This window comes from Petaurus breviceps, unplaced genomic scaffold (assembly GCF_028583685.1).
Source record: "Petaurus breviceps papuanus isolate PSGF00001 unplaced genomic scaffold, PetGlider_PUasm1.0 90760, whole genome shotgun sequence".
Lineage (NCBI taxonomy): Eukaryota > Metazoa > Chordata > Mammalia > Diprotodontia > Petauridae > Petaurus > Petaurus breviceps.
In genome coordinates this window covers 12,116,735-12,141,365 of record NW_027187338.1, presented here as the reverse complement: position 1 = coordinate 12,141,365, position 24,631 = coordinate 12,116,735, and the positions used below count along the sequence as shown (strand labels likewise).

General features: G+C 37.0%; 1 protein-coding gene across 4 annotated transcripts in view; it reads left to right on the top strand.

Annotated features, from left to right (window-relative positions):
• Positions 1 to 24,631, top strand: part of FOXJ3 (forkhead box J3) — a 172,354-nt gene that overhangs the window by 78,783 nt on the left and 68,940 nt on the right. For all 4 annotated transcript variants that reach the window (XM_069068157.1, XM_069068155.1, XM_069068156.1 and 1 more), the window contains one exon: positions 7,349 to 7,423. In XM_069068157.1, the coding sequence (XP_068924258.1) occupies positions 7,349 to 7,423 (75 nt within the window). The remainder of the gene's footprint in view (positions 1 to 7,348; positions 7,424 to 24,631) is intronic.

Below are 24,631 nucleotides of genomic sequence, written 5' to 3'. Positions count from 1 at the left end.
ACTTTTCTAGGAGTTTTCTAAAAGAGAGATGTAGGATAATAACTTAAGGGAATGGCAAGTTCATGGAAATTTTAAAGTATGACAGGAGATGTAGTCATGTTGGTCAGCAGGGAAGAAGGGACCAAACAAGCAGGCAAGAAGTAGCAAAGGAGAGAAGGAAAAAGATGATCAGGGGGGTAAAGTTATATAAAAGAGGAGGTGATGGAATTAAAAGCAGAAATAGAAATGTTGCTTTTGGTGGAGATTGAAGAGTAGAGAACAGTGAAAGGAATTTCAGAATCCTGAATGTAACCCAGTTATGGGTAATGGTGAGACACAGTCTCTGTTTCTGTGGATCACTGAGTTAGGCTGATGTAATATAATGCCAAGGAAAGGCAACTTCCCAAGGTTCAGAATACCAGCATAGGTGCTCTCCATTTTATTCAGTGACCAACCAAGAACAGAGAAGATCAAAACATGACATCATTCAAAATACAGCATTTACTAAGTGTGATTAAATAATCTCCAAGTACTTACCCCACCCCAGGACCTTCCAATCATTCAATCAATTACAAAGTCCCTCTTCTAAACACTACTCCACTCCTAGGCTGTACCTTCATTTAGTCCACCACAAAGCCCCTCTTCTCAAATGGAGATTAGTTTCCAATCTAAATAAAGTACATTCATTTGTTCAACCATAGAACACAAAAAGGTCAAAAGTTCCCCACCCCTGGATCACAATTGAATCTACCCCAGAGTTACATCAAGTTTAAGCACAGCACTTAATACCCAAATGGAGGTCTTTTCTTCATCTTGACATAAGGCAAGTTCTCAGCAATCTTAGTTCCTGGGGAGACAAGGCTTAGCAAGGCCACAAGATACATTGCCAGTCCCTTCATTAATTCATCCTCTGTCTGTAGAACAGTCCTAGAACCCCTGAAAACATTAGCAAAGCCCTGTACCAGGATTTCTGTAAACATACAACCAGAAAATCCTTCTTCAGGGCTTCTGAACCAACAGAAAGGTTCCCAGACCCCTGCAACAACAGCACTGTCCTTCACCAGTGGACAGTATTCATTCTGTCTGCAGGACAGTCTCCAGACCCCTGCAACAACAGCACTGTCCTTCACCAGTGGACAGTATTCACTTTCTGTCTGCAGGACAGTCTCAGGGCTTCTTAACCAAAAGCCAGGTTCCAGGACTTCTTCAACAACAGGACTGTCTTTCACCAGTGGACAAATCTGGCAAAACAACATCAAAACAGACAGACAAAGTACCAGCAAAACGGCCGTGTCTCCTCAGTCCTTGGCAGCTCCGGGGGCAGGTCTCAAAAGTCCAGGGTGATTCAAAGTGGCCCCCAGCAATTCTCTCAGTCTCTCTCTCTGCCTCCACGAGGGTGCTGCTTCCAAAAGTTCTTCTGCCTCTCTCTTGTCTCTCCAAATCTATGTCACCAGCTCCTCCCAGTTCAGGACTCTCTTTTCACATCAACAAGTCCATCCCACAGGTGGGATTAACAAGCTCTGGGTTTTAACACAATCAATTTGAAAACCAAGCCAATACAGGGGGATCTTTATATTCCATTACTATCACAGCTGAAGAGGAAAGCCACGGGAATTGAGGAGCTTAATGAACCAGGCCAGGATGTTCAAGATAGTATGGTGTAGTGGAAAGAATACTGAACTTAGAGTCAGGAATATCTATGTTATCATCTAACCTTTGAACAAATTTGCTGTGTGGTTGTGGGCAAGCCCCTTAACCTCTCAGCTTTGGTTTCCTCATGTGGAAAAGGGGAATAATAGTAACACTTATCTACCACAAGGTTGCTGTAAGGATCAGATGAGATAGTATATGTAAAATTTTTTCGAAACTCTAAAACTTCTGTATAAATAAATGTTAGCGAGGTGGTACAGTGGAGAGGGCACTGGCCTGGAGTTGGGAAGATCTGACTTCACATCCAGCCTCAGACACTTAAACTGTCGATGTGACCCTCGGCAAGTCACTTCACCCTCTTTGCCTCAGTTTCCTCATCTGTAAAATGAACTGGAGAAGGAAATGGCAAACTGCTCTAGTATCTTTGCTAAGAAAACTTAAAATGGGGTCTTGAAGAGTCAGACAAGACTAAAATGACTGGACAGCACAGTCTGAGAGCAGTTATATAGAGGATAACTTTGAGCCAGATAATTAACTCCTTGAGAGATACTAGATAGATTTCCCTCTTTTGACTTATGTGAAACTACATTTTCTCTACTGGTTCTCCTTCTGGATAGTTCTTTCTGTCTTTTTGAAGAGGGGAATAGAAGGGAATAAGCAATTTATTAAGTGCCTGTTACATGTTAGGCACTGTGTTAAAAACCTTACAAATATTATCTCAATTGATCTTTATAACAACCTTGGAAGGTAGATACTATTATTATTTCCTTTTTATAGTTGAAGAAACTGAGGCACATAGGAATTAAAGTGACTTGGCTAGGGTGACACAGCTAGTAAGTGTCTGAGGCTATATTTAAATTCAAATCTTCCTGATTCCAGGCTCAACTAGCTGATCTGTTTTGGTTTATTACCATCCTGTCCCATCTTGTCCCACCCCCTAAATATGGTTATCTCTCCAGGCTCTGATTTAGACCCTAAAGAGTCTAATCTAATCTTATTTCTGTTTATCAGTTGCAAAGTTCCAGCTACGTGTCATGTACATCAAATTCAACATGCCCTAAATTAGACAGCATCTTCTTCTAGCCTCACTTCCATTGAAATTCCCAGTTTTTGAGGACACCCATTCTTCAGTCATTTAGGTTTGTAACTAACCTTGGAGTCATTCTTATCTCTTCCTTACATCTCACATCCAATTATTTGCTAAGTCTTTTTAATTCTGCCTACACAATGTCTCTCACATCTCTTTCCTTCTCTCTATTTACAGGGTCCCTACCGTACAGGCCTACATCACCTTTTGTGTGGGCTTCTGTAAAGTCCTCATCAATGAACTGGTTTTCCTTCTTTCATTCACTCTCTTTTCTGTCCTCTACATAGAAGTAAAATGATATTTTCTAAGGCACATCTGTAGTCTTCTCACTGTTTGGTCCATTGCTGGACAGAATCTCTAGGAGGAAAGGTTTGATGGAAAATGTCAAAAGCTTCAGTTAGGTCAAGAAGTGTAAGTACAGAGAAAAGGACATTGGTCCAGTCAAAACCCCCCTGAAGTGCCACTTGTACTTTTAAATGAATGAGCTCTTAGGGTCAGTTATTTCCTTGATACTCTTGTTTTATTTGTTAAGTATGAAAATATAGTGAATTTTTATGATATTGAAATTGATATTGATCACAAACTTCTGAACGTTTTTTCAATAAATTTGTTTTGTATTTTAGAGTTCCTGGTCATTGTTTTAAGAATTCGCAGTCAGCTCTGACCACAATAGAGGAAAGCAAGTTAATATGAAAATATGACACCATGAACATGATCTCAGATGGCACTGTTACAGGAATAGTTGTGATTAAATATGTGATTATGGGACCTTAGAGGTCATCTAATCTGACTGGTACTATAGCAGGAACATCTATAACATCCCTAACCAGTAGTTAGTCACATAACCACTGTTGTTATTGTTTTTTTAGGTTTAGAATCATCAATAAAAACCAAACATTTTAGTATACAAAGAACAAAAAGTCCATGTATATGAACCCACGAATTTCTGTTAGTTATCATGCCTTTTTCTGTTGCATTCTTTCCATCTGTTAGCTGTCACTGAGACCTCTGCTCTAAAGATTCTACATCTTCAGTTTTCATTTTCCATCACTAACTTACTGCCCTCCAACCCCTGTTTGTTGAAATACTCCTTGATCCTCATTGTCTTTCCCAGACCTTTACTGCCTTTACTCAGTCGCTTTTCCTTTTCTGAAATCCACACAATTAACATTTTCCTCTCAAACAAAGTTATGATAGCTATAGTGTATCAACTCCTAGGTCATTTTCTTTCTTTTTTCAAGGAGTTGATGCTCCTGGCTTTCTAGCTCATCATTTTCCTCTTTTCTTTTGCTATAGACTCTAATATCCATGCAAATACTACCTCAAGCTTGCTAACCTCTCATTTCTGCAACCTCCTTAAATTTTACATAGTCTATTCTTCACTTCACCTCAGTCATACATAGGGATAATCACTTACTAGATCTTGCCATTACCCACAAGTGTTCACTTACCTAATTAGGAACTCAGACATTCCACTATCTGACTATACCCTTCTATCATTCTGTCTCTCCCTCTGCTTCAGCTCTCCCATACCTCTTCTTTACCTTCATTGAGATCTGTTTATTCCACTTCTCAGTACTTTGTCTCTGATCAGAGGAAATATCTGTAAACCATGTAGCACAATGCCTAGAACAGAGTAGTACTTAATAAAAACTTGTTGTTTTTCCCCCTCTTCTTTACTTTCTTAAGCCATTACCTCTTCTCTGCTTTCATTTTCCTCCCTCTTTCAACCTTCACCAAAATAGTTATCCATTTCAGTTCTACACTTTCCTCTCTTCTTGAATCCCATGTCTCTTTGTTCTTTTGCCACTCTTCTCTTAGGAAAACTCATCCCTGGATTGTCCCCGCCATCTGAATTTAAGCTGGAGGACATGCCATGACCATTAACTTGGGTACATTATAGATTTCATGTTATTCAACTTCATTTGGGACTACACTGCAGCAGGGCAGTACTTTCATTTCTCCCTTATTCCCTGTCTCATTTCCCACAAAAACTGTTCTGTACTTTCTCTTCTCTTCTTATCTGGGAACTTTACCTCTTATTTTACTGAAAAGATTTAGGTCATTTGATATAAAATTCCCTTTTTCCCATTCTCTTCATCTCAAAACTCCTTGACATTATTTCATACTTTCTCCGTTTCCCTCAGTATATGATAAAAGCTCCCTTTTTAAAAGGCTTTTTCTTCATCTTGACATCCATCTTCTCTATATGTTTGCTTGCTCATCTCTTCCTGTCTTCTCCCATCAAATTACATCCTAAGCCATCCTTCTTTTTTTAATCTTAAACTTTCCTTTATCAACTGGTTCCTTTTCTGATACCTTCAAATATGCCCAAATTTCTCCCATCTTTAGGGAAAAAAAAATCACCAAACCATATCTTCCCTCAAGTTGTCATCCTACATCTTTTCCTCCCTTTTTCAGCCATACTCCTTGAAAAAGTTGCCTACCATTGCTAACTCTTCTTCCTTTTTCTATCACTCAGAATGTATTTCATGCAGAGTATGTCACAGAATACAAGTCACGTTGATATACCTGTTCCAAAAAAGGCTTATTAGAAGGTTGGCAAGTGAGTAGTGGGGAAGGACAAACCTCCTCAGGGAACATTCTTTACCCAAGCCCCAGGGCACTTTGAGGGGATGTTAATAATGGTATTTGCCATATTGAGCTCATGGGTATTTTATTATAGTGTCCATGGTATACCACATTGCACTGGTCAGTCTACAAAAGGCAGGTAAGTGGCATGATGGGTAGAGTGTAGCACCTGCAACCAGGAAGACCTCAGTTCAGTTATAGTCTCAGACACTTACTAGCTCTGTGACTCTAGACAAGTTACTTAACCTCTGTTTGCCTTAGTTTCCTCAATTATAAAAAAAGGGATAATAAAAGTACCTACCTCCTAGGTTTGTTGTAAGGACCAGATGAAGTAATAATTATAAAGTATGTAGCACAATGTCTAGCACGTAGTAGGAACTATATAAATGTTTATTCCCTCCCTCTCTTTCCTATTTTCTTTATGTACTTTTTAAAACGAAGGTATAGAGGAGGGATGAGACCGTTTGAAATGGGAGAGAATAGAGAGGAATTGAAAGCCCAAAGAACATCTTTAATTCTTTTTTTTCTCCCACACATTCTTTTGAGTTTGCTATAGTAATTCTTACTGCCACTACCTAGTTCAGAGTCTTCTTGGCTATTTTAGTAACTTACTTTAAAAAATTTTTAATAGCCTTCTAAATTATTTTCTGGCTTCTCTTTTTAGTACTTTACCCTAGTAATATTCTTTATACATTGCTATGATTAAGACACTTCCTATTCATAAACCCTGTTTGATATTCCCCATTACATATGTAATAAATTATAAACTTGCCTTGGTATCTTAGGCCTTCCACAGCCTCTATTTCATGTCTTTATTTCAAGCCATATTCTTTAGTTACTCTCATTCCAACCCACATGTACTAGTATTTTTTGTCTTCTTTTTTATCTTTTTTCGTTCTCATTCTCTTATCCTTTCTTGTATTGTTCCTCATACCTAGAATGAGCTGTTCATTTGTCTTTTAAAGTCTTACTCTTTTCTTGGCCCCCACTCAAGTACCAGTTTGCTTATATTTCTGCTTTCTTCTTTTACTTACTTGTGAATGAATTATTTGTGTAAATATAATTTTTCCCCTCATTAGATTGTAAGTTCCCCATCAGGGTCTGCATCATATCTATCTTTGTTTCCTTCTCTCCTAGCACAGTACTTTGCATATAGTTGGCACTTAAAAATACTTTCAAAAAATAACCTGTTGAATAATTTGTACTGACCAGTTAATTTTTTTGTAGTTTAGGATTATGTTGTTCTGGTCTCAGTTAAGCATGTTACTGTAACTTGGTAAATACTATTCCTTCTGCAGCCATAGTTCAATGTGTCCTTGTTGGGGGAAAATTAAATTTTATTGTCTCTTTTGATATTGAAGACTTTCCTAGTGTTAGAAAGGAGGGGATTATATCAATTATTGAGATTTTAGTAATTCACAGTTTGGGTAAAGGAAAAGTATTCAAATCATCTTTCTCTGTGGGACTATCCTTAGGAATTTTGTGTTAATAGAGGCAATGAAGTTGAGTGCTTGATCTAAATTTTATGCTTTCATTAAAAAAAAAATTTGTTTCCTAATTGCAAAGGAAAACAATTTTTAGCATGTATTTAAAAATTTTTTGAGTCCCAAATTCTCTCCCTCCCCCATTCTCTCCTGAAAGTAATCAATTTGATGTAGGTTATACATGTGCAATCATACCAAAACATATTTCCATATTAGTCATGTTGTGAAAGAAAACACAGAGGAAAAAAAACTATGAAAAAATAAAGTGAAAATTATTATGCTTTGATCTGCATTCACACTCCATTAAATTCTTTCTCTGTAAGTGGATAGCATTTTCCATCATGAGTCCTTTGGAATTGTCTTGAATCATATTGCTGAAAATAGCTAAGTCATTCATAGTTGATGTGTATGCTTTCATTTTTAAAGGTAATCTTTAATCACATATTAATGTTTTATGTTGAAATTTATTTGTCTACTTTAAGGACTTTTTAAAAAGTCCTTATGAAATGTTCATGTTAAATTTTTTTGATTAATCTCTCTTTCCTTTCAATTTTAGAATTCCATAAGACACAACCTATCTCTGAACAAGTGTTTTCTTAAAGTGCCTCGATCCAAGGATGACCCTGGAAAGGTAGGATATTCCTTTTATTAATTTAAGAAGGTTGGGTCCTTAAGCTAAAGTTTTTAATGCGTACCCAGTACAAGTGATATATGTCATAACAGAAAGGTTAAGACATTCATTGAAGAAATGAAAAAGATTTATGTAATCTGTATATCGGCAACCTTGCAAAAATGCCCCTGGGGCAAAAAAAGCAAAATTAAAGAAAAAGAAACAGTTTGGGAAAGGAGTATTTGTGGTAAATATAGATGATCAGGGTGGCTAGGTGGCGCAGTGAATAGAGCAGTGGCCCAGGAGTCATGAGGACCAGAGTTCAAATCCAGCCTCAGACACTTAACACTTACTAGTCATGTGACCTTGGGCAAGTCACTTAACCCCAATTGCCCTGCCTTACCCCCTCCAAAAAGAAAAAATATATAGCTGATAAAAATCTGACATCCAAAATCTATAAAAATATGGTACATGCCTATATTTGTAATATTGACTTCCCAATGAAGGAGTGGTCCAAAGTTATAAATTGGCAGTTTTTAAAAGCAGAATTAGAAATTCTTAATAGGCATTTAGAAAGCTGTTCAAATGCAAATTTGAAAATAAAAAATTAACTGTGACATTGATGAAAACTAGCAAAATTAAATGTTAGAGCTATAAGACAATGGGGATTAATTTATGTCATTGGTGGTACTATTGAGCAGAATTGCCAAAAGTCAGAGTTATACCTCACAGACCATCTTCCTTTCATGTGTAAGAAAAGACCTTAAGAGTCTGAAGGAAGACTCCTTTTTGAAAGGCAAAGAGAGTGGCATGTTGCAGAAGAGGAGTGATTCAGTACAGTGACTGGCCCTTGTACTACTGTTGGTTTTTTTGTCTTGTATTGTTGACCTGAGAGATAATCTATTTTGTTAATGTCCTTATAAAATAGGATTTGGTGATATTTTTTTTCTATGTTAAATGCCAAAAATTCTTTATCAGGAAACAGAAGGTTAAAATTCACAGCGTGAACAGCTTCTACAGTATCTGTATTCTGTATAGTTCTGTTCCCTCTTTTTGATTCTACCTTTCCTTCTCTACCCTAAATTCTTTTGAGTTTTATTTTGGGCAAAAGAAAATTTTCTTTATACTATAATGTGAAACAGTATGGTCTTTGAACTTGGCATCTGAAGTTACCTGCTTTTTCTAAAAACAGGATCCTGATGCTTGTTTTTTGGTGGACATTTACAGATGTTAGATTCCCAGATTAGTCTGTGGAACAGTAATTGAATTTTAGTATTCCTTTTTAAATATTTGGGATTCCCATGTGTTACATATCAAATGAAGACTTCCCTACCTGAGTTGGCACTCATTAAGTTTAAGGGGAAGTAGCACCAATGTCTTGTAAAGAGTGTTGGTCTAATAGCTTTCATTATCTCTTGCTTAGATTGTTTGAAAAACCTACCAGCTTGGGTAGCTAGATGGGATAATGAATAGAGCACCAGTTCTGGAGTCAGGAGGAGTTCAAATAATTCATCCTTAGACACTTGATACTTACTGTCTTTGTGACCCTGGGCAAGTCATTTAACCCCGAATACCTGGCTTGGGGGTAGTAGGGGCAGATAGACACCTACCATTTGATTCCCCTGCCTGTAGTCTTACCTCTCTCTAATCTGTCTTCTGTAAAACTGTTAAATGGATTTTACTGAAGTTCAGACAAGTCTGACTATGTCACTATTCCAAATATTACATAGTGGCTATAGGATCAAATATGAACTTTTTTTTGGACATATAACACCTTTCCCCATCTGCCTGAACCTCATCCAGCTTTGTTACCATTCCTGTACTCTGCCCTCAGCCAAGCAACCTTCTATGTTTCTCACAGAGGGCTCTCCATTTCTCATTTGCAAACACTTTTGTATTGACATCGTGCACCCTTCCTGCCCTGCCCCAGTGGTCTTCTTCACAAAATTGCTTTGTATTGACTTTGTGTATAGTTTTCATAACCCTTACATTTGTATGTATTATCTCCCCTGATGAAATAAATGTAGGCCTCATGAAGGCAAGAACTGTTGTCTTTACCTGGCTTGAGGTTGAATCTAGTTACATTCTACAGATGAGACCAGTAAGAACTAGCAAAAAGGAAAATTATCTATCTGCAGTCTTACTAAATTAGTGGCAAAGTTAATACCAAGATCCATTTCTAAACTCAGTCACTACTGCTGGTTCTCACTGGTCTTATCTCAATTCCCAGGATGGCTCTGAGGGTAATGCAAGTGTGCTGTTGGGCAATTTGACTGTTATCCACTACTGCAATACATACAAGGCAGGTGAGGTTAGTGATTTGACCCAGTAGTAGTGAGGCCCTTATTCAATCTGTTTCTGGTGGCTGTGTCTTACAACAGTTACAGATGGGAGAGGTGGAAGGAGGAATGCAGCCTATGCATGGATGTTTGTTTATAGAATTCAGATCAGATACTGTTAAAGTGCTTGTAGGTGCAAATCATGGTACTGATGCTGGGGGATACAAATACAAAATGAAACCATGCTTTGCCTTCAAAGAACTTGTATCTTCCTTTAAAGAACCAAGAATCCATCAGGGATTTGAAGGCTGTTCATATGAAACAGTCTCATGCAACTAGCTGTTATTTATTGGCTCAGTTTCTTTTAACACCCCTGATACTGTTAAAAAAAAAACATTTTTGTCTGGGTTTTAAGGTTGCTGAAGACCCAAGATCCTCTTTGTCAAAAGTTCCCCATACCTCTTTATTGTTTAGTATTTCTGTATTGTTGTCTCTTCTTTCTTGCCTATGTCTCTAAAATTAGTATTTGTGGCCCTCTACTCCTGTTCCTTTTTCCATTCATCTTTTATCTCTGTTGTTCCCTTCTTTCAGTTTATTGCCTTTGAAAAAAATTTTAAAAGTTCCTAATCTGGCTGTGTTCTGATTCTTCCATTTCCTTTCTTCTCTAACTAGGAGTTCGATTTTTTTTCTCTTGCTGCCTCTTTCCTTGTTCCTAAGTACGCCATATGTATAGTGATATCCTAGTATAACTCTGAGACTGCTAGTTTCTACTAGTCTCTTCTTTCTTCCTTCTTCCTATTTCTATATTTTTTGGGGGGGGGTAGAGGGGAGAAAGGCAAGGCAATTGGGGATTAAGTGACTTGCCCATGATCACACAGCTAGTCAAGTGTCTGAGTCCAGATTTGAACGCAGGTCCTCCTGACTCCAGGGCCAGTGCTCTTCCCTGCACCATCTGGCTGTCCCCCATATTTTTTAATATTGTACCTGTCATTTTTAATGGGAATAGATAGCATTTCATAGTTCAGCCATTCTGTGCATTTAGGTTATTATTATTTTTTTTTGCTAATTGAAATAATGTAACTATAACTATCTTTGTATTAATTGTACTTTTAAAAAAAATTTTATCCTTGGGGTATTTTCCCAGTATTGGGATTATTTGATCACAGGGTAGATGATCACAATTATTAAATGATCACAATTCATTTTGTAATTTTTGTTGTGCATTGTGAGATTATTCTCCAAAAATGTATTCTGTCAGTTTGTAGTAACACCAGCATCATATGTGTAACCTTTTGCCTTTTACTGCATTAATTCTTCGTGTTTAAAGTGACTTTTAAGAATTAAAGTCAAGAAGGTTAGACCTTAAAGTTATCAATATGGAGACATGAAGTGTAGCCAGCAGTTCAGGATTGAGGAAGTAATTTGGGAAAGCAAACAGTTCTATATGGGATACCCTGACTTTTTAAAGACAGCCTTTGTATGTTTTTCTTCTACCCAGTTTTTCTTGGTTGATTGCCTCTCTCGACAGTACTCTCCTTATCTATAAAATGAGGACGTTCTCTAAATTTTTCTAGATTAGTATCTGTGATTCTGTTACCTTTAGAGATGCTGAGAAAATGACTTTACCCTTAGCTGACCTAATCACCTCCCCATACTAATGTATATCACTATTCTGGCTTCAGAATTCTATAGTTTTACTTCCTTGAGGTATTGTCAAGGAGCACAGCTATGTTTTGATGATAGCAACAGCAGCAGTAAGCATTTATTTAGTGCTTAGTATGTGCCAGTTATTGTCCTAAGTATTGAGGGTACAAAGAAAGGCAAAAACTTGGTCCTTGCCCTCAAGGACCTCAAATTCTTATGGGGGAAATACCATGTAAACAACTGTGTATAATCAGTGTGAATTGGATGGCACTAGCAATGCAGGGGATTGGGAAAGATGCCTTGTGGAAGGTGGGATTAGAACTAGAGTTTTGTGTTAATGTCAGTATCTCTGGAATAGTCTGAGGGACCTACAAGTTTTCAGTGTTTCACACAGTGGTCTGAGCCAGAGCAAAGTCTGATTGCTGCCCCTCTAGTTTGATCTCTGCAAGTTCTTTACCTGGGTTTAGGTCTGAGAAACGGTAGATTGTTTCTCAACTCTGCCCCTCTCAGCCAGCTAGAGGAAGCTCTGTTGATTCAGAGTGAATGAATTTTAAGCTTCCCTATTTGATGTGGGATTCCTGCCTTGGTTATTCCTCTGGAAACTAGTCTAGGTGCTGAAAGTGAGGCCCTACTCTGAGCTTGATATTTGAGCCAGACAGGTACTGCTTGCTTCTGAATTTCCTCCTTTCTTTGTATATTGCATGGGGTGTTTCTACCCAAGAATGTCACTACTGCATATTGGGCATAAGTCTCCTTACTCCAATTGGGTAGTGGATAAGAAAGCTGTCATTTCACACCTGTACCCATCACATTGCGCTGGTATGGATCTGGTGGTGCCCCATTATGAGACTGGGAACCTTCCCTTGCCCTTTGCATGGCCTTTCCCTGCGCATTTGAGTACTCCCCATATGGTGTGCTTTTGGCAGACACTTTCTGCAGTGCCTGAGGATCTCCCTGTCTGTCTTCCTATGCCCACCTGGACTGGACAGAGGGCTCACAGACCTTTTCTAGATTTCCTATCAGGAAGCATTTTCTAGATTTTTGGAGGAGTTTGTGGTTGGGGAGCTTACCACACTACTTCCTGCCACTCTGCCATCTTGGCCTCCTCATCCCCACCCCACCATATAACATTTAAACACATAAGTTTACACATACTATTTAGAGGAGGGAGAGAGCACTAACAACATAGCATTAGAGAAGGGCTTAAGGGGTGGCATCTGAGCTTAGTCTTGAAAGAGTCTAGGGATTCCAAGAGGTGGGGGAAGGGGAGGCTCAGGAAAATGTTCATTCCAGGTGTGGGAGAAATCATGAAGGAAAAGGAAATTGAATGCTTAGTTCTAAGAGTATCAAATAGGCTGATTTGTCTGGAACATAAGAGTTTATGAAGTGAAGTAATGTGAAATAAGCCCAGAAATGTATACTGGAGCCAGATTGTGAAAAGCCAAGTGGAAGCGTTTATTTATTATTCTAGAAGTAATAAGAAACCAGTGAAGGTTCTATAAAAGTTAAACGCAACCTAACTAGATAAACAAATGCAGATTAGCTTATATGGAATTTTAGAATATTGTATTTGAAACCCAGTTATAATGTGCTGGCCTTTATTTACAGGAGTGATACTACTGATTGACCATCAATTGACTTGTTTTTCTGTTACTGGTGAATACACTATCTTGCCTAGTCTCACTTGTGATCAGTAAGTATGCATTGATGTGATGTTAGGCTAGTGTGGGGAACTGTGCCTCTCAGTCAGCCAATTAACATTTATTAAGTTCCTGTTATGTGCCAGGCACTAAGTGTTGGGGATTCTAAAAAATCTAAAGTGTCTACCCTGAAGGAGTTTATAATCTAATGGAGGAAGATTATACACAAAAGGAAGTTGAAAGGAGAGGGGTAGGGAGGTAGCCAGGGAAGGTATCCATCATGGAGGCAGGGTGGAAAAGGGAGAGAAATCTCAAAGCAGTGCAACCCAGTGAGATTTGAAGGGAAGTTCTGAGCTGAGCTCCCTCCTTAAATGGTGGTTGTCAAATTCATGGCTCCACCCTCCAGTCATGTGGAGATTTTTCCAAATAATTAATTTCCTGGGTCCTGTTGGAGAAATTAGAGAAGTTTCAAAGTAATGTAGCCAAGTGCTTTAGGGACAAAAGGGAGCTAACTATTGGGCTGTATGGGATCAGTCTCATGATCTTGGTTTCCTTAATACCATGCTTTAATTAGTTGAGTTAGTCAACCTTTTTCAGTAAACATTTGATAAAATACTCATCTTAAAGTTTCAAGTAAAATCCCACATTTTGGGATTTTAAGGTCTACTTTAATATTAGTGCCTTTCTTCTGAGGTTACCTCCAATTTGTCATGTATATAACTTGAGTGCACTCCAAGTTGCTTATAGCTTAGATTGTGTTCCCCTTGATGGAAGAGACAGTTTTTTGCCCTTTTTTGTATTCCTAGTGTTTAGCACAGTGTGTGGCACATAGTTAAATGCTTAATAAATGATTGTTGTTGACTTGACCTTATGGAAAGCACTTCTAGTTACAACATACCCAGGTACAGTTTACTTTTTATCAATTGTTCCTTCCCCTTTTTTCCACACCTGGAAATCCTTCAAATCTACTGTAGCCTACCTTGTTATTATGACTAATTTTTGCAGTTTTCAAATCGAAGATTCCCCTTATTCGCTTTGATTACTTTTGTCTCTATCACAAAACAAAGAGAATTTAACCTTTTTTTTTAAAGGCTATAATCCCAAAGAAGCAGTCTTAATATCACAGTACTATTCTATAGTCTTTCCCTGTAGTCATCGTGAGTGAGAGGAATTTTGGAGAGGTACATTCTACCCTACTGTGCATATTACTTGTGAAATGGCACAGTTAGTCAGATTTTGTTACTCCTACAGTACGTGTTACAACTTTTTACATCTTTAAAAAAATTTTAAACATTAACGTATTGCTTTTGTGGCAGTCACTTGCTTTACGTGGTTAGCATTGAATTCATGAGTTTTTGACATGTTCTTTAATTTTTATCATAAAACTATTACTTTTAGCACATTGGATATTAAGCATATTTTTGGTGAATAGTATGACTTTCCAGTATAGCCTTAATTATAATTCATTATTTTCATTGGGCTTTAAATTAGGCACATTTCCAGACCACTGAATCATGTTTATCTCTATATGGTGGACAAATTTCTTAATCTTTCATGATATGTGGCATGGTGAAGGACTGATGTAAATTTTCATTTAGGAATTTTTCTATTTTTGGAGCAGTTCTTTTCAGCACATTAATATAATTATCAGAGATCATCCTTCTTTCATTGTGAACAAGATTACCAGGCCCACTAGAAGTCTAGAAGTAAAAAAGAAATCTATAATTTTTTTTTTTTTGGAGAGGAGGATGTTTTACAGTCTGATAAAATTTCCTGGATCTAGATGAGATTCTAGTTCTGACTTCTGACAACAACTTTGATATATAGATTTGAATGAAAGAAATGAATTTCATCAATTAATATTACCCTTTCTCAATCATCAGTACTCCAGCTCCTTTTTATATTGTCTTGCCCATAACAAGTGTTTTTCCTCCACTTCATTACAGATAATTGCTGGGGTTTTTTTTTTTTTTAACTTGTCATCTTGCTGTTCTTCCTTCTTAAAGAAGCCTATGCTGCAATGTAGAGAAAAAAGTTATAACCCTTGCTATTCCCCTCTGAACGTCTTTGCTTGTTTCTTGAGCAATAGTTTGTCAGTCCCTGTGTTTTTGTTATTTGTTTTCAGCTGCACTTTATTTTGTTCATTGGTATGACTGACTGATCTTATTGCATTGTGGGATTGGATGATCCCTGAAATACTGGATTTCCTTAATTCTGCTATCTCTAACAGTCATTGAAGTGTGTTCTTTAAGAGCTTCAACTTTTGCATGTTTCTTTGAAGTAATAATCGTTCTTTAAAATCACAGAATTAAAAACACAGAGGAAGACAATCAAACTAAAACCATTGACTCAACTGATAGAACTAAGTAAGGTAGCAAAACCAACTTAGTCTGGTTTCATTTGTTCAAGATCAGATGTTGTGAGTCAGTCTGGTGTCCACTGAATCACACGTGCTTGACCATTGCTGTTACAAAGTGAAACCATATACAAATATTTTATGTCCCCAGTAATTTTCATTCATTGTCTATATATTCAGCTTAGTTAAGTAGTACTACTTGATACAGTTTATTTTAAATCCTTGTAATCTGTTTCCTTTCAAGCTAGCTAGCTTTCTCAGTTTGGGCAGAATGCAATATCTTGTTTGGTAAACATCTAGGTGTAGCCTTCAGTTCTGCGTTTTCAAACTGTTTCATAACTACCTTGTGCCAGTTGCTCATTCCCCTTGGTTTCACACTTGGAAAGCCTTCAAATCTATTCTTTTCTACCATTTTATTATGGAAGTAATTTTTTCAATATTTCTCATTTCTCTCATGTTACAAAGTGTCTTTCTTAGTCTTTAACATCATGTGTAAATTTCCTAAATTTTTCTGATTTAAAGAAATAAAGCTTTTTCTTCTTAGCATTTACCTTTTCCCTCTGAATTTCCTAGAAAATCTGTCCTTGGTTTAATTTTTCAAACCACCATCTATCATTTCTTGTAGGATATTCTGTATTATTGTCTTTGGTCTTAGTAGTTCTCCTTTCAGTGACTTGGAACTTAGCGGGCCAAAGAGTAGTAGTGTTGTAAATACCTACATCTACCCATTTAAATCTTGAGCATGTAATGCTTGTCTGATAGTTTTTGTAAATATTGCTCAGGTTACTAGCCTAATTCCCAAAGGCTCATTCTGCTAGTGAAACTTGATTGGTATAGGATATATGAAATACTTCATAACATTAGGGAGTATTAAATTTGTAAAAATTTAAAATACCTATTTGTTGGTGGTATTTTCAGTGTTTTAAAAATCATTTAGAATGGCCAAACTATAGCATTTAATTGTTCAGTGGTCACCTTAGTCTTATTGTAAATTCAGTCGTTTGTTCGTGTAATACTTCTGTCTTTGTATACCAAAAATGATATTGATATTCCCTAATATCGTTAATTTCCCTAAAACAGAAAGACATCAAATTTTGGGGGGGATAAATTTATGTAGCAGACTACTACAGATCTCTTCTTCTAAATTAATTTTTTGTGTGTTTGAATTTATTTATTTATTTTTGGTTTTCAACAATTCATTTCCACAAAATTTTGAGTTACAAATTTTCTCCCCATCTCTCCCCTACCCCCCACCCCAAGATGGCAGGCACACTGAATACCCCTTCCCCCAATCCGCCCTCTCTTATGTTGCCCATCCTCCCCTTACTTTCTTGTATGGCAAGATGGATTTCTATACCCCATTGTCAGCATATCTTATTTCCCAGTTGCATGTAAAAACTAATTTTTTTTTTAACATTTGTTTTTAAAACTTTGAGTTCCAAATTCTTTTTCTTCTTGCCTCCTCTCCCACCCCCACTGGGAAGACAAGAAATTCAATATAGGTTATACATGTGTAGTTATGCAAAACATTTCCATAGTAGTCATATTGTGAAAGACTATATTTCCCTCCGTTCTACCCCACCCCCATTTATTCTGATTTCTCCTTTGACCCTGTCACTTTTCAAAAGTGTTTGCTTCTAACTACCCTCTCCCCCAATCTGCCCTCCCTTCTATCATCCCCTCCTCTTATTCCCTTCCTTCCTGCTTTCCTGTAGGGTAAGAGACCCAATTGAGTGTGTATGTTATTTCCTCCTTAAGCCAAATCAAATGAGAGTAAGGTTGACTCATTCCCTTTCAGTTTCCTGCTCTTGCCTCTTTTATGTGAGATAATTTACCCTATTCTATCTCTTCCTTTATCCTCCCAATATATTCCTCTCACCTCTCAATTTTATTTTTTAGATATCCCTTCATATTCAACTTACCCTGTGCCCTCTAAGTATACATGTACATACACACACCTACCTATGCACACATGTATGTATATATACATATATATATATATATATATATATATATATTCCCTTCAACTATCCTTATACTGAGAAAAGTCTCATGAGTTACAAATATTGTCTTTCCATGTAGGAATAGAAATTGTTCAACTTTAATAAATTCCTTATGATTTCTCTTTCCTGTTTACTTTTTCATGCTTCTCTTGATTCTTGTATTAGAAAATCAGATTTTCTGTTCAGCTCTGGTCTTTTTATCAAGAATGCTTGAAAATCCTCTACTTTATTGAATATCCGTATTTTCCCCAGAAGTATTTACTTAGTTTTGCTGGGTAGATGATTCTTGATTTTAATCCTAGTTCCTTTGACCTCTGGAATATCATATTCCAAGCCCTTCAATTCCTTAATGTAGAAGCTGCTAGATCTTGTGTTATCCTTATTATGTTTCCACAGTACTCAGATTGTTTCTTCCTGACTGCTTGTAATATTTTTTCCTTGACCTGGGAACTCTGGATTTGGCTATAATATTCCCTGCAGTTTTCTTTTGCGGATCTTTTTCAAGAGACAATCGGTGTATTCTTTCCATTTCTATTTTGCCCTCTGGTTCTAGAATATCAGGGTAGTTTTCCTTGACAATTTCTTGAAAGATTATGTCTAGGCTCTTTTTTTGATTATGGTTTTCAGGTAGTCCAGCAATTTTAAAATTCTCTCTCTTGGATCTGTTTTCCAGGTCAGTGGTTTTTCCAGTGAGATATTTCACATTGCCTTCTATTTTTTTATTCTTTACAATATCTTGATTTCTCAAAGTCATTAGCTTCCATTTGCTCCAATCTAATTTCGAAGTAATTATTTTCTTCAATGAGTTTTTGAAATTCCTTTTCCTTCTGGGCAATTTTACTTTTGAAGGCATTCTTCTCCTTACTGGCTTTTTGGACCTCTTTTGCCATATTTTTTTGCCTTTTAGAGGGCAGTTGGAGTTAAGTAACTTGCCTAAGGTTATACAGCTAGTGTGTGTGTGTGTGTGTGTGTGTGTGTGTGTGTGTGTGTGTATGTTAAGTGTCTGAGGCCAGATCCAAATTCAGGTCCTCCTGACTCCGGGGCCAGAGCTTTACTCGCTGCGCCACCTAGCCTCCCTGAGTTAGTCTATTTTTTAAGGTGTTATTTTCTTCAGTATTTTTTGGGGTCTCCTTTAGCAGGCTATTAACTCAGTTTTCATGATTTTCTTGCATCATTCTCATTTCTTTTTCCAGAAAGTTTTTCCTTCACTTCTCTTGATTTTCAAAATCCTTCTTGAGGTTCTCCATGGCCTGTAATCAGTTCATATTTTTCCTGGAGGCTTTTGATGCAGGAGTTTTGACTTTGTTGTCTTCTTCTGGTTCTATGTTTTGATTGTCTTTGTCACCAAAAATACAATTCTGTAGTCTGATTTTGCTTCCTCTGTTTGCTTATCTTGCCAGCCAATTATTTGATTTTTGAGCTCTTTGCCATGGTAGAACTCTGCTTCAAGAGTGGAGATTGCTGTGTCCCAAATTTCTGGGGTTTTGCACAGCTGTCATCAGAGCCTCTTCTAAGCATCTGCCTCAGAACTGTGAGGAGGACTACCTCTCCATAGCCTCAACAAGTTCTGCCATACCAGTGCTCCTCTTTACCCCAGGATTGCCACCCAAGACTGTGACCTAGATCCAAGCAGGGCAAAGCAAGAGAATCATGCCTCAGCACCAGCAAAGAGAGCCCTGCAGTTACCCTCTGGACAGTCATTTGGTCACCCCATGATCTGTGGGTCTAGAGCAGCAAATGCTGCCACCTCTGCCTCCCCAGGGGCAGGGGCCAGACCATGTCTTCTTTCATCCAGCATCATCAGAGTTTCCTTACTAACCTTTACTTTCTCTTTGGCATTTTTGGGTTGAGAAGTTTGGAAACCACCACAGCTGCCCGTGATTCACTCTCCTGAGTTCTACTCTGGTGGCGGCCACCAGTCTGGGCCAACATGGCCCACGTGGGACTATGTTCTGCTCTCAGCCCAGTGTGATAGACCCTTCCTATCGGCCTTCCAGGCTGCCTTCAGTGGGAGATTTGTTTCTCTCTGTCACTTTGTGGCTTCTCTAGCACTAAAATTTATTTAGAGTCATTTTTTACAGGTATTGGAGGTGGTTGGTTGCTCAAACAATTGCTTTTGTGCCACCATCTTGACTCCATCCTCACCCTCCCCCCAAGCCTTTAAAGCTCTAAGTTAATTTTTACCCTTAATTTTGGATGTAATTCATATTCTTCTTTTTCTTTAGTCTTATTTTTGGTTTGCTTCAGTAAGAATCTATGATTTCATTGCACTTAATAATTTTGAATATAACTCCTGGCCCTCATTTTCCTTAGTTTTCTTTTACATACATGTTTCATCAGTGTAAGTACTTCCTCCATATATACAGAGTATAACCTCTTTCCAAATTAGATGGTTAAATCAAGAAGTATTGTCAAATGCCTATGATTTGTAAGACACTGCTAATTGCTGGGGATAATACTAAGAAAGTCTGAAATGTTCTCTGCCCTCAAGGAACTCAGAATCTTAGGGGGAAAGACACTGTGTAAACAGCTATGTCTTAACAAGGTGTCCTGGGTAAATTAAAGATAATTTAAGAAGAAGGTCTAAAGATTAAAGATTAAGGAGTATTGGGAAAGGCTTCTTGTTCAAGGTAGGATTTTAGGTGAGTTTTTGAAGGAAGCCAGAAGAAAGAAATGAGGAGGGAAGAGAATTCCAGGCATGGGAGACAGCCAGTGAAAATTCAGTGTTGGAAGATAAAGAGTATCTTGTGCTAAAGCACAGCAAGCAGGCCAACGGAAGCCATTGGGTCATAGAGTGTTTTGAGAGTGGAGTGAAGTAAATTACAAGACTGGAAAGGGATAAAGGGACCACTTTGTGAAGGTCTTTAAAAGTCAAAACAGAAGATTCATTGAGAATTGCTTTAGATGAAGACAATCTTACTGAAACCAAATTCATTTGCAACAAATTCTTTTGATCATAGGTAGGGTGGCCACCAGGAAAAAGATATACATATAATCCTTCATCAGGCCCATAATACAAAGCATTTCTAGCTTTGAAAAAATAATCCTTGTGAGCTCTCCACTGGCATAGCCTCTGAGAATAAAAGGAAGTTTCCTTTTCCTTACTGATAACTCCCCATGTCATAGAATTTCCAGGTCTGACTAAAATGAATGCAGAATAGTAAGGCTATCTTACTTTTATAGGCTAATTTATAACTTACAAAGTACTTTACTCACAATAACACTGTAAGGGGTAGAAGACAAGTATTATTAATACTATTTTACAGCGATGAACTTGAGGTTCAGAAGGGTCACAACTGATGGGACCAGGACTCAAATCCATGCCTTCTTATGCCTCTGCTGTCCCTGTTCTCCCTCTCTCCTTCCCCCCCTCCACTGTCTGTCTCTGTCTTTTGATTTACCTTCTGATGCCTTTATATAAATTCTTATTTTGTGATAATTTTAGCAACTTGTTGCTATTTTCTGTTGTTTCTATTTCTTTAAAGTTGAAGATGATATTCTGAAGAAGTTAGAACTTCAGGTAGAGACAACTGTCTAGTAAAAAAAATGCTTTGGGTAAAAGACTTGGAGTAGAATCATTGTTTTGCTGCTTGGTAACCAATGTGATATCTGACAAGGTCATTTACTTTCTCTGGACCTTGGTTTCCTCATCTGTAAAATGAGAGAATTATATTAAATCTATAATGTCCCTTCCAGCCATAAATTTTATGATTTTGGGCCATTGAGTAAGTAATTTATATGTGATACCTGTGATAAAAATTATCTGTGGGTCCATTGATTAGGTACTATTGCCAGTAATTAACATGCAGAGATCATATCTGCAAATTTTATTTATGCTCATTTGTCTGAAAAGTCAGAGAGCTTAGAGTATAAGCTTCAGCAGTTTCATATAGAATGTGAATATATAAACAGTATAGTGTATAAACATATATAGAAACATATATATATATATATATATATATATACCCTTTCAGAATGGGAAGATAAGGGTATATACATGGCTGAGAACAGGTAATAGAAGGGAAAGATTCGTTTATCTGCTATTTGGTCAAAGCAGGAGCTATGGCTTCTTTCCCAGCCTTGATTTTACAGGTGTTGTGACCTTCAAGGGGAGTATAGTGTCTGGAAGCTCAAAATAGAGACTCGGGGCAGTATCCTTTTCTTATAATGATGGTAAGAAGTCTGAGTCAGAGTTTCCATCTCATCACAGTGATCTCAGAAGACCTGAGCCAGAAATTCTCTTGCCACACAGCTCATTGTACAGTGGGTACAATTATATTTGTGATGGTTCAGTTTTGCAGGGAGGTGAGCATACTTGGGGTGGGGTGGGGGGATATTGGCATATAGAGTGACACAGAATATACATTGACAGTTCTACTTAGTCAAAGCCTTTAGGCAAGAAATTGCCTCTAGCTGTTTAACTCTTGTAGGAGTGGTTGGTATACTATATGACATAGTTATTTTAGGCTCACCTTCTAAGGTGTATAATAATTTGTTATTCAGTTGCCATTTCTTCCCAGTTTTTAGCATCTATACTGTACTGCTGTACTTAGATTCATAATGCTGCAGTACCATTCCTCATTAGTGCCTATGGGAATTAACTGCTTTAATGAGAAACAACATGGTATGGTAGTAAGAGCACTAGACCTGCAATCAAGGACACCTACATTCAGATACTGATTTCATTTCAGCTGGCATTTATCAAATGCCTACACTATGAAAAGCACTTGGGATACAAGACTGCTTCCACTCCCACCCCGCAAAAAAACAAACAAAAGACTGGGGTAATAGAACATAAATAAACAAGTAAGTACAAGATAATTTGAGGAGGAAGAGAATACTAACAGCTAGTGGAATCACTAAGAGATGCAAATACGGGGTGTATGTGCCCACTACAAACTATTGTTTCTGCATCTGTAAAATAAGAATGACATTTGTATATTTGTAAAATCTACTTAACAGAATTCTTATGAGGAAAGTACTTAATCTTACAGATGTGTTATGTGGTTTTAATTTAGGCAGTCGCTACATCAAATTAGGCCTGTTTATGTTTGCTATCAAAATATTTAAAGATATTTAATGATGGCTGTAGGCAAAGGACTACTTAATATGTTACTATCATTACAGTTTTCTCACTACAATCAATTCTGTTAAATGTACTTCCAGAGAATAGCAGTGGTGAGAATAGTTCAAAAATAATTTCTGCTTGGTGTTGAAGTATTTTCTGTCTTATACTGGCATTAGAATACTTCTCAATTATGTTATATTTGAGATGTTGGGTTTCCTCTCTACACATTGTTATGGGAGGAGAATTGCTGCTTAAAACTTTACTGACAGTTGCCAGTTATTAAATGAATTCTTATTGCCTGTGATATTCTTCTGGCCCTTAAGTTTTGTTGGGGTTAAGTGACTTGCCCAAGGTCACATGGCTAGTTTTTTGTGTTAAGTGTCTGAGGCTGGATTTGAACTCAGGTCCTCCTGACTCAGGGCCAGTGCTCTATTCACTGCACCACCTAGCCACCCCATCTATGCCATATTTGAGGATAGAGGCCAAATTTCTTGTTTCTTTTTATTTCTAGAGTCTCTAAAGCCCAAGCACATCTCCATTAGGAGATGCTCAGCAAATGCTTGTTGAATGAATGAATCAGTGTTTGACAGTGATTAGATGATCTTATCAGTCTCTTTATTTTACTAGTGCTTGCATGTATATGCATTACTATTTCCCCAGGACTAATTCTTGGGTATATGAATCTGTGCCTCAGTCTTTCTGAGATATCTGTAGATCTGTCAGTTGAAGTCTGAGCTAATTAAAAGTAATTGGAAAGTGTTTAACAAAATAAATAAAAATGCAGTACAAAACAATATAGATAGTGTTTCTATTTAAATTTGATGCCAGTAAGCAAGATTGAATGTCACAAATGATAACCCTATCTCCTTATCTCTGTGTCTTTGTACTGTCTATTCCCTGTGTCTGGAATGCTTTCCCTCCCAATTCTCAAACTCTTAGAATCCCTGAAGGAAAAAAAAAGAAAAGGAAAAGTATAAGAGAATAGTTTAAAAGGAAATAAATAATTAGCAATCATAACTGTGAATGGGAATGGGTTGACCTTACCCATAAAATAAGAGGACAGCAGAATGGATTAGAAATTAAGAAATACATTTGAAACGAAAAGATTTACACAAAGTTAAAATGAGGGACTGGAGCAGAATTTATTATGCTTGAGCTAGTTTAAAAAAAAATCACGAATAAGTAATCATGATCTCAGACTGAAAAAAGGCAAAACTAGATCTAATTAAAAGAGATAAACAGGGAAACTACATTTTGCTAAATGGTACTGTAGACAATGAATTTACATCAGTACTTAACGTATGCACCAAATGGTATAGCATTTAATTTTTTAAAGGAAAAGTTAAACGAGTTGCAGTTAGAAAGAGAAAGTAAAACTATAATAGTGTGAAACTTTAACATATCTCTCTAGTTCTAGATAAATCAAATCAAAAAGAGACAAAGGACCTTAGTAGAATTGTAGAAACATGAGATATGATAGACCTCTGGAGAATTTTGAAGGGGAATAGAAATATACCTCTTTCTTAGCTGTTCATGGCACCTTCACAAAAATGGATTGAGCATTAGGGCATAAAAACCTCAAAAACAAGTGCAAAAAAGTAAAAAAAAATTAAGTGCATCCTCCACCAATCAGAAGGCAATAAAATTACATTAAATAAAAGATTTTTGAAGCAGAGATTAAAAATTAATTGGAAACAAACTTAATCCTCAAGAATGGGTAAGTTAAAGAACAAATCATAGGGGTGGCCAGGTGGCGCAGTGAGTAAAAAAAAAAAAAACCAACCTTAAAAACAAATCAATTTAAAAAACCCCAATTAAACACCAAAATATAAATCCTGAAAATTAGATTAACAAGAAAAGTTTAAAAACTCGAATAAGACTGACAGCTAGTTTTTAATTAATAAAAAATAAAATAGATAAACCATTAATTTTATTTTTATAAAAAAGCATATTACTAGTATCAAAAATGAAGAAGGTGAATTCACAACCAATGAAGAACAAATGAATAAAAGCTAAACAACTTCCAAAGCCTCCTTTTAGAGGGCCCAGAAGCTTGGTGAACTTATTTCCCATGGGTCTACATTGTTTTGTTTTGACTCTACCATCATTGAGCCTCTGATTTGCATTTCTGATTTTCAACTTCATATGAGTGTATTTTCTCCTGTTAGACTTACAATCTATCTTTTTCTTACTTGTATCTCAGTTGCTTAGCATAGTACCTGGTACATAGTAGGCCTTT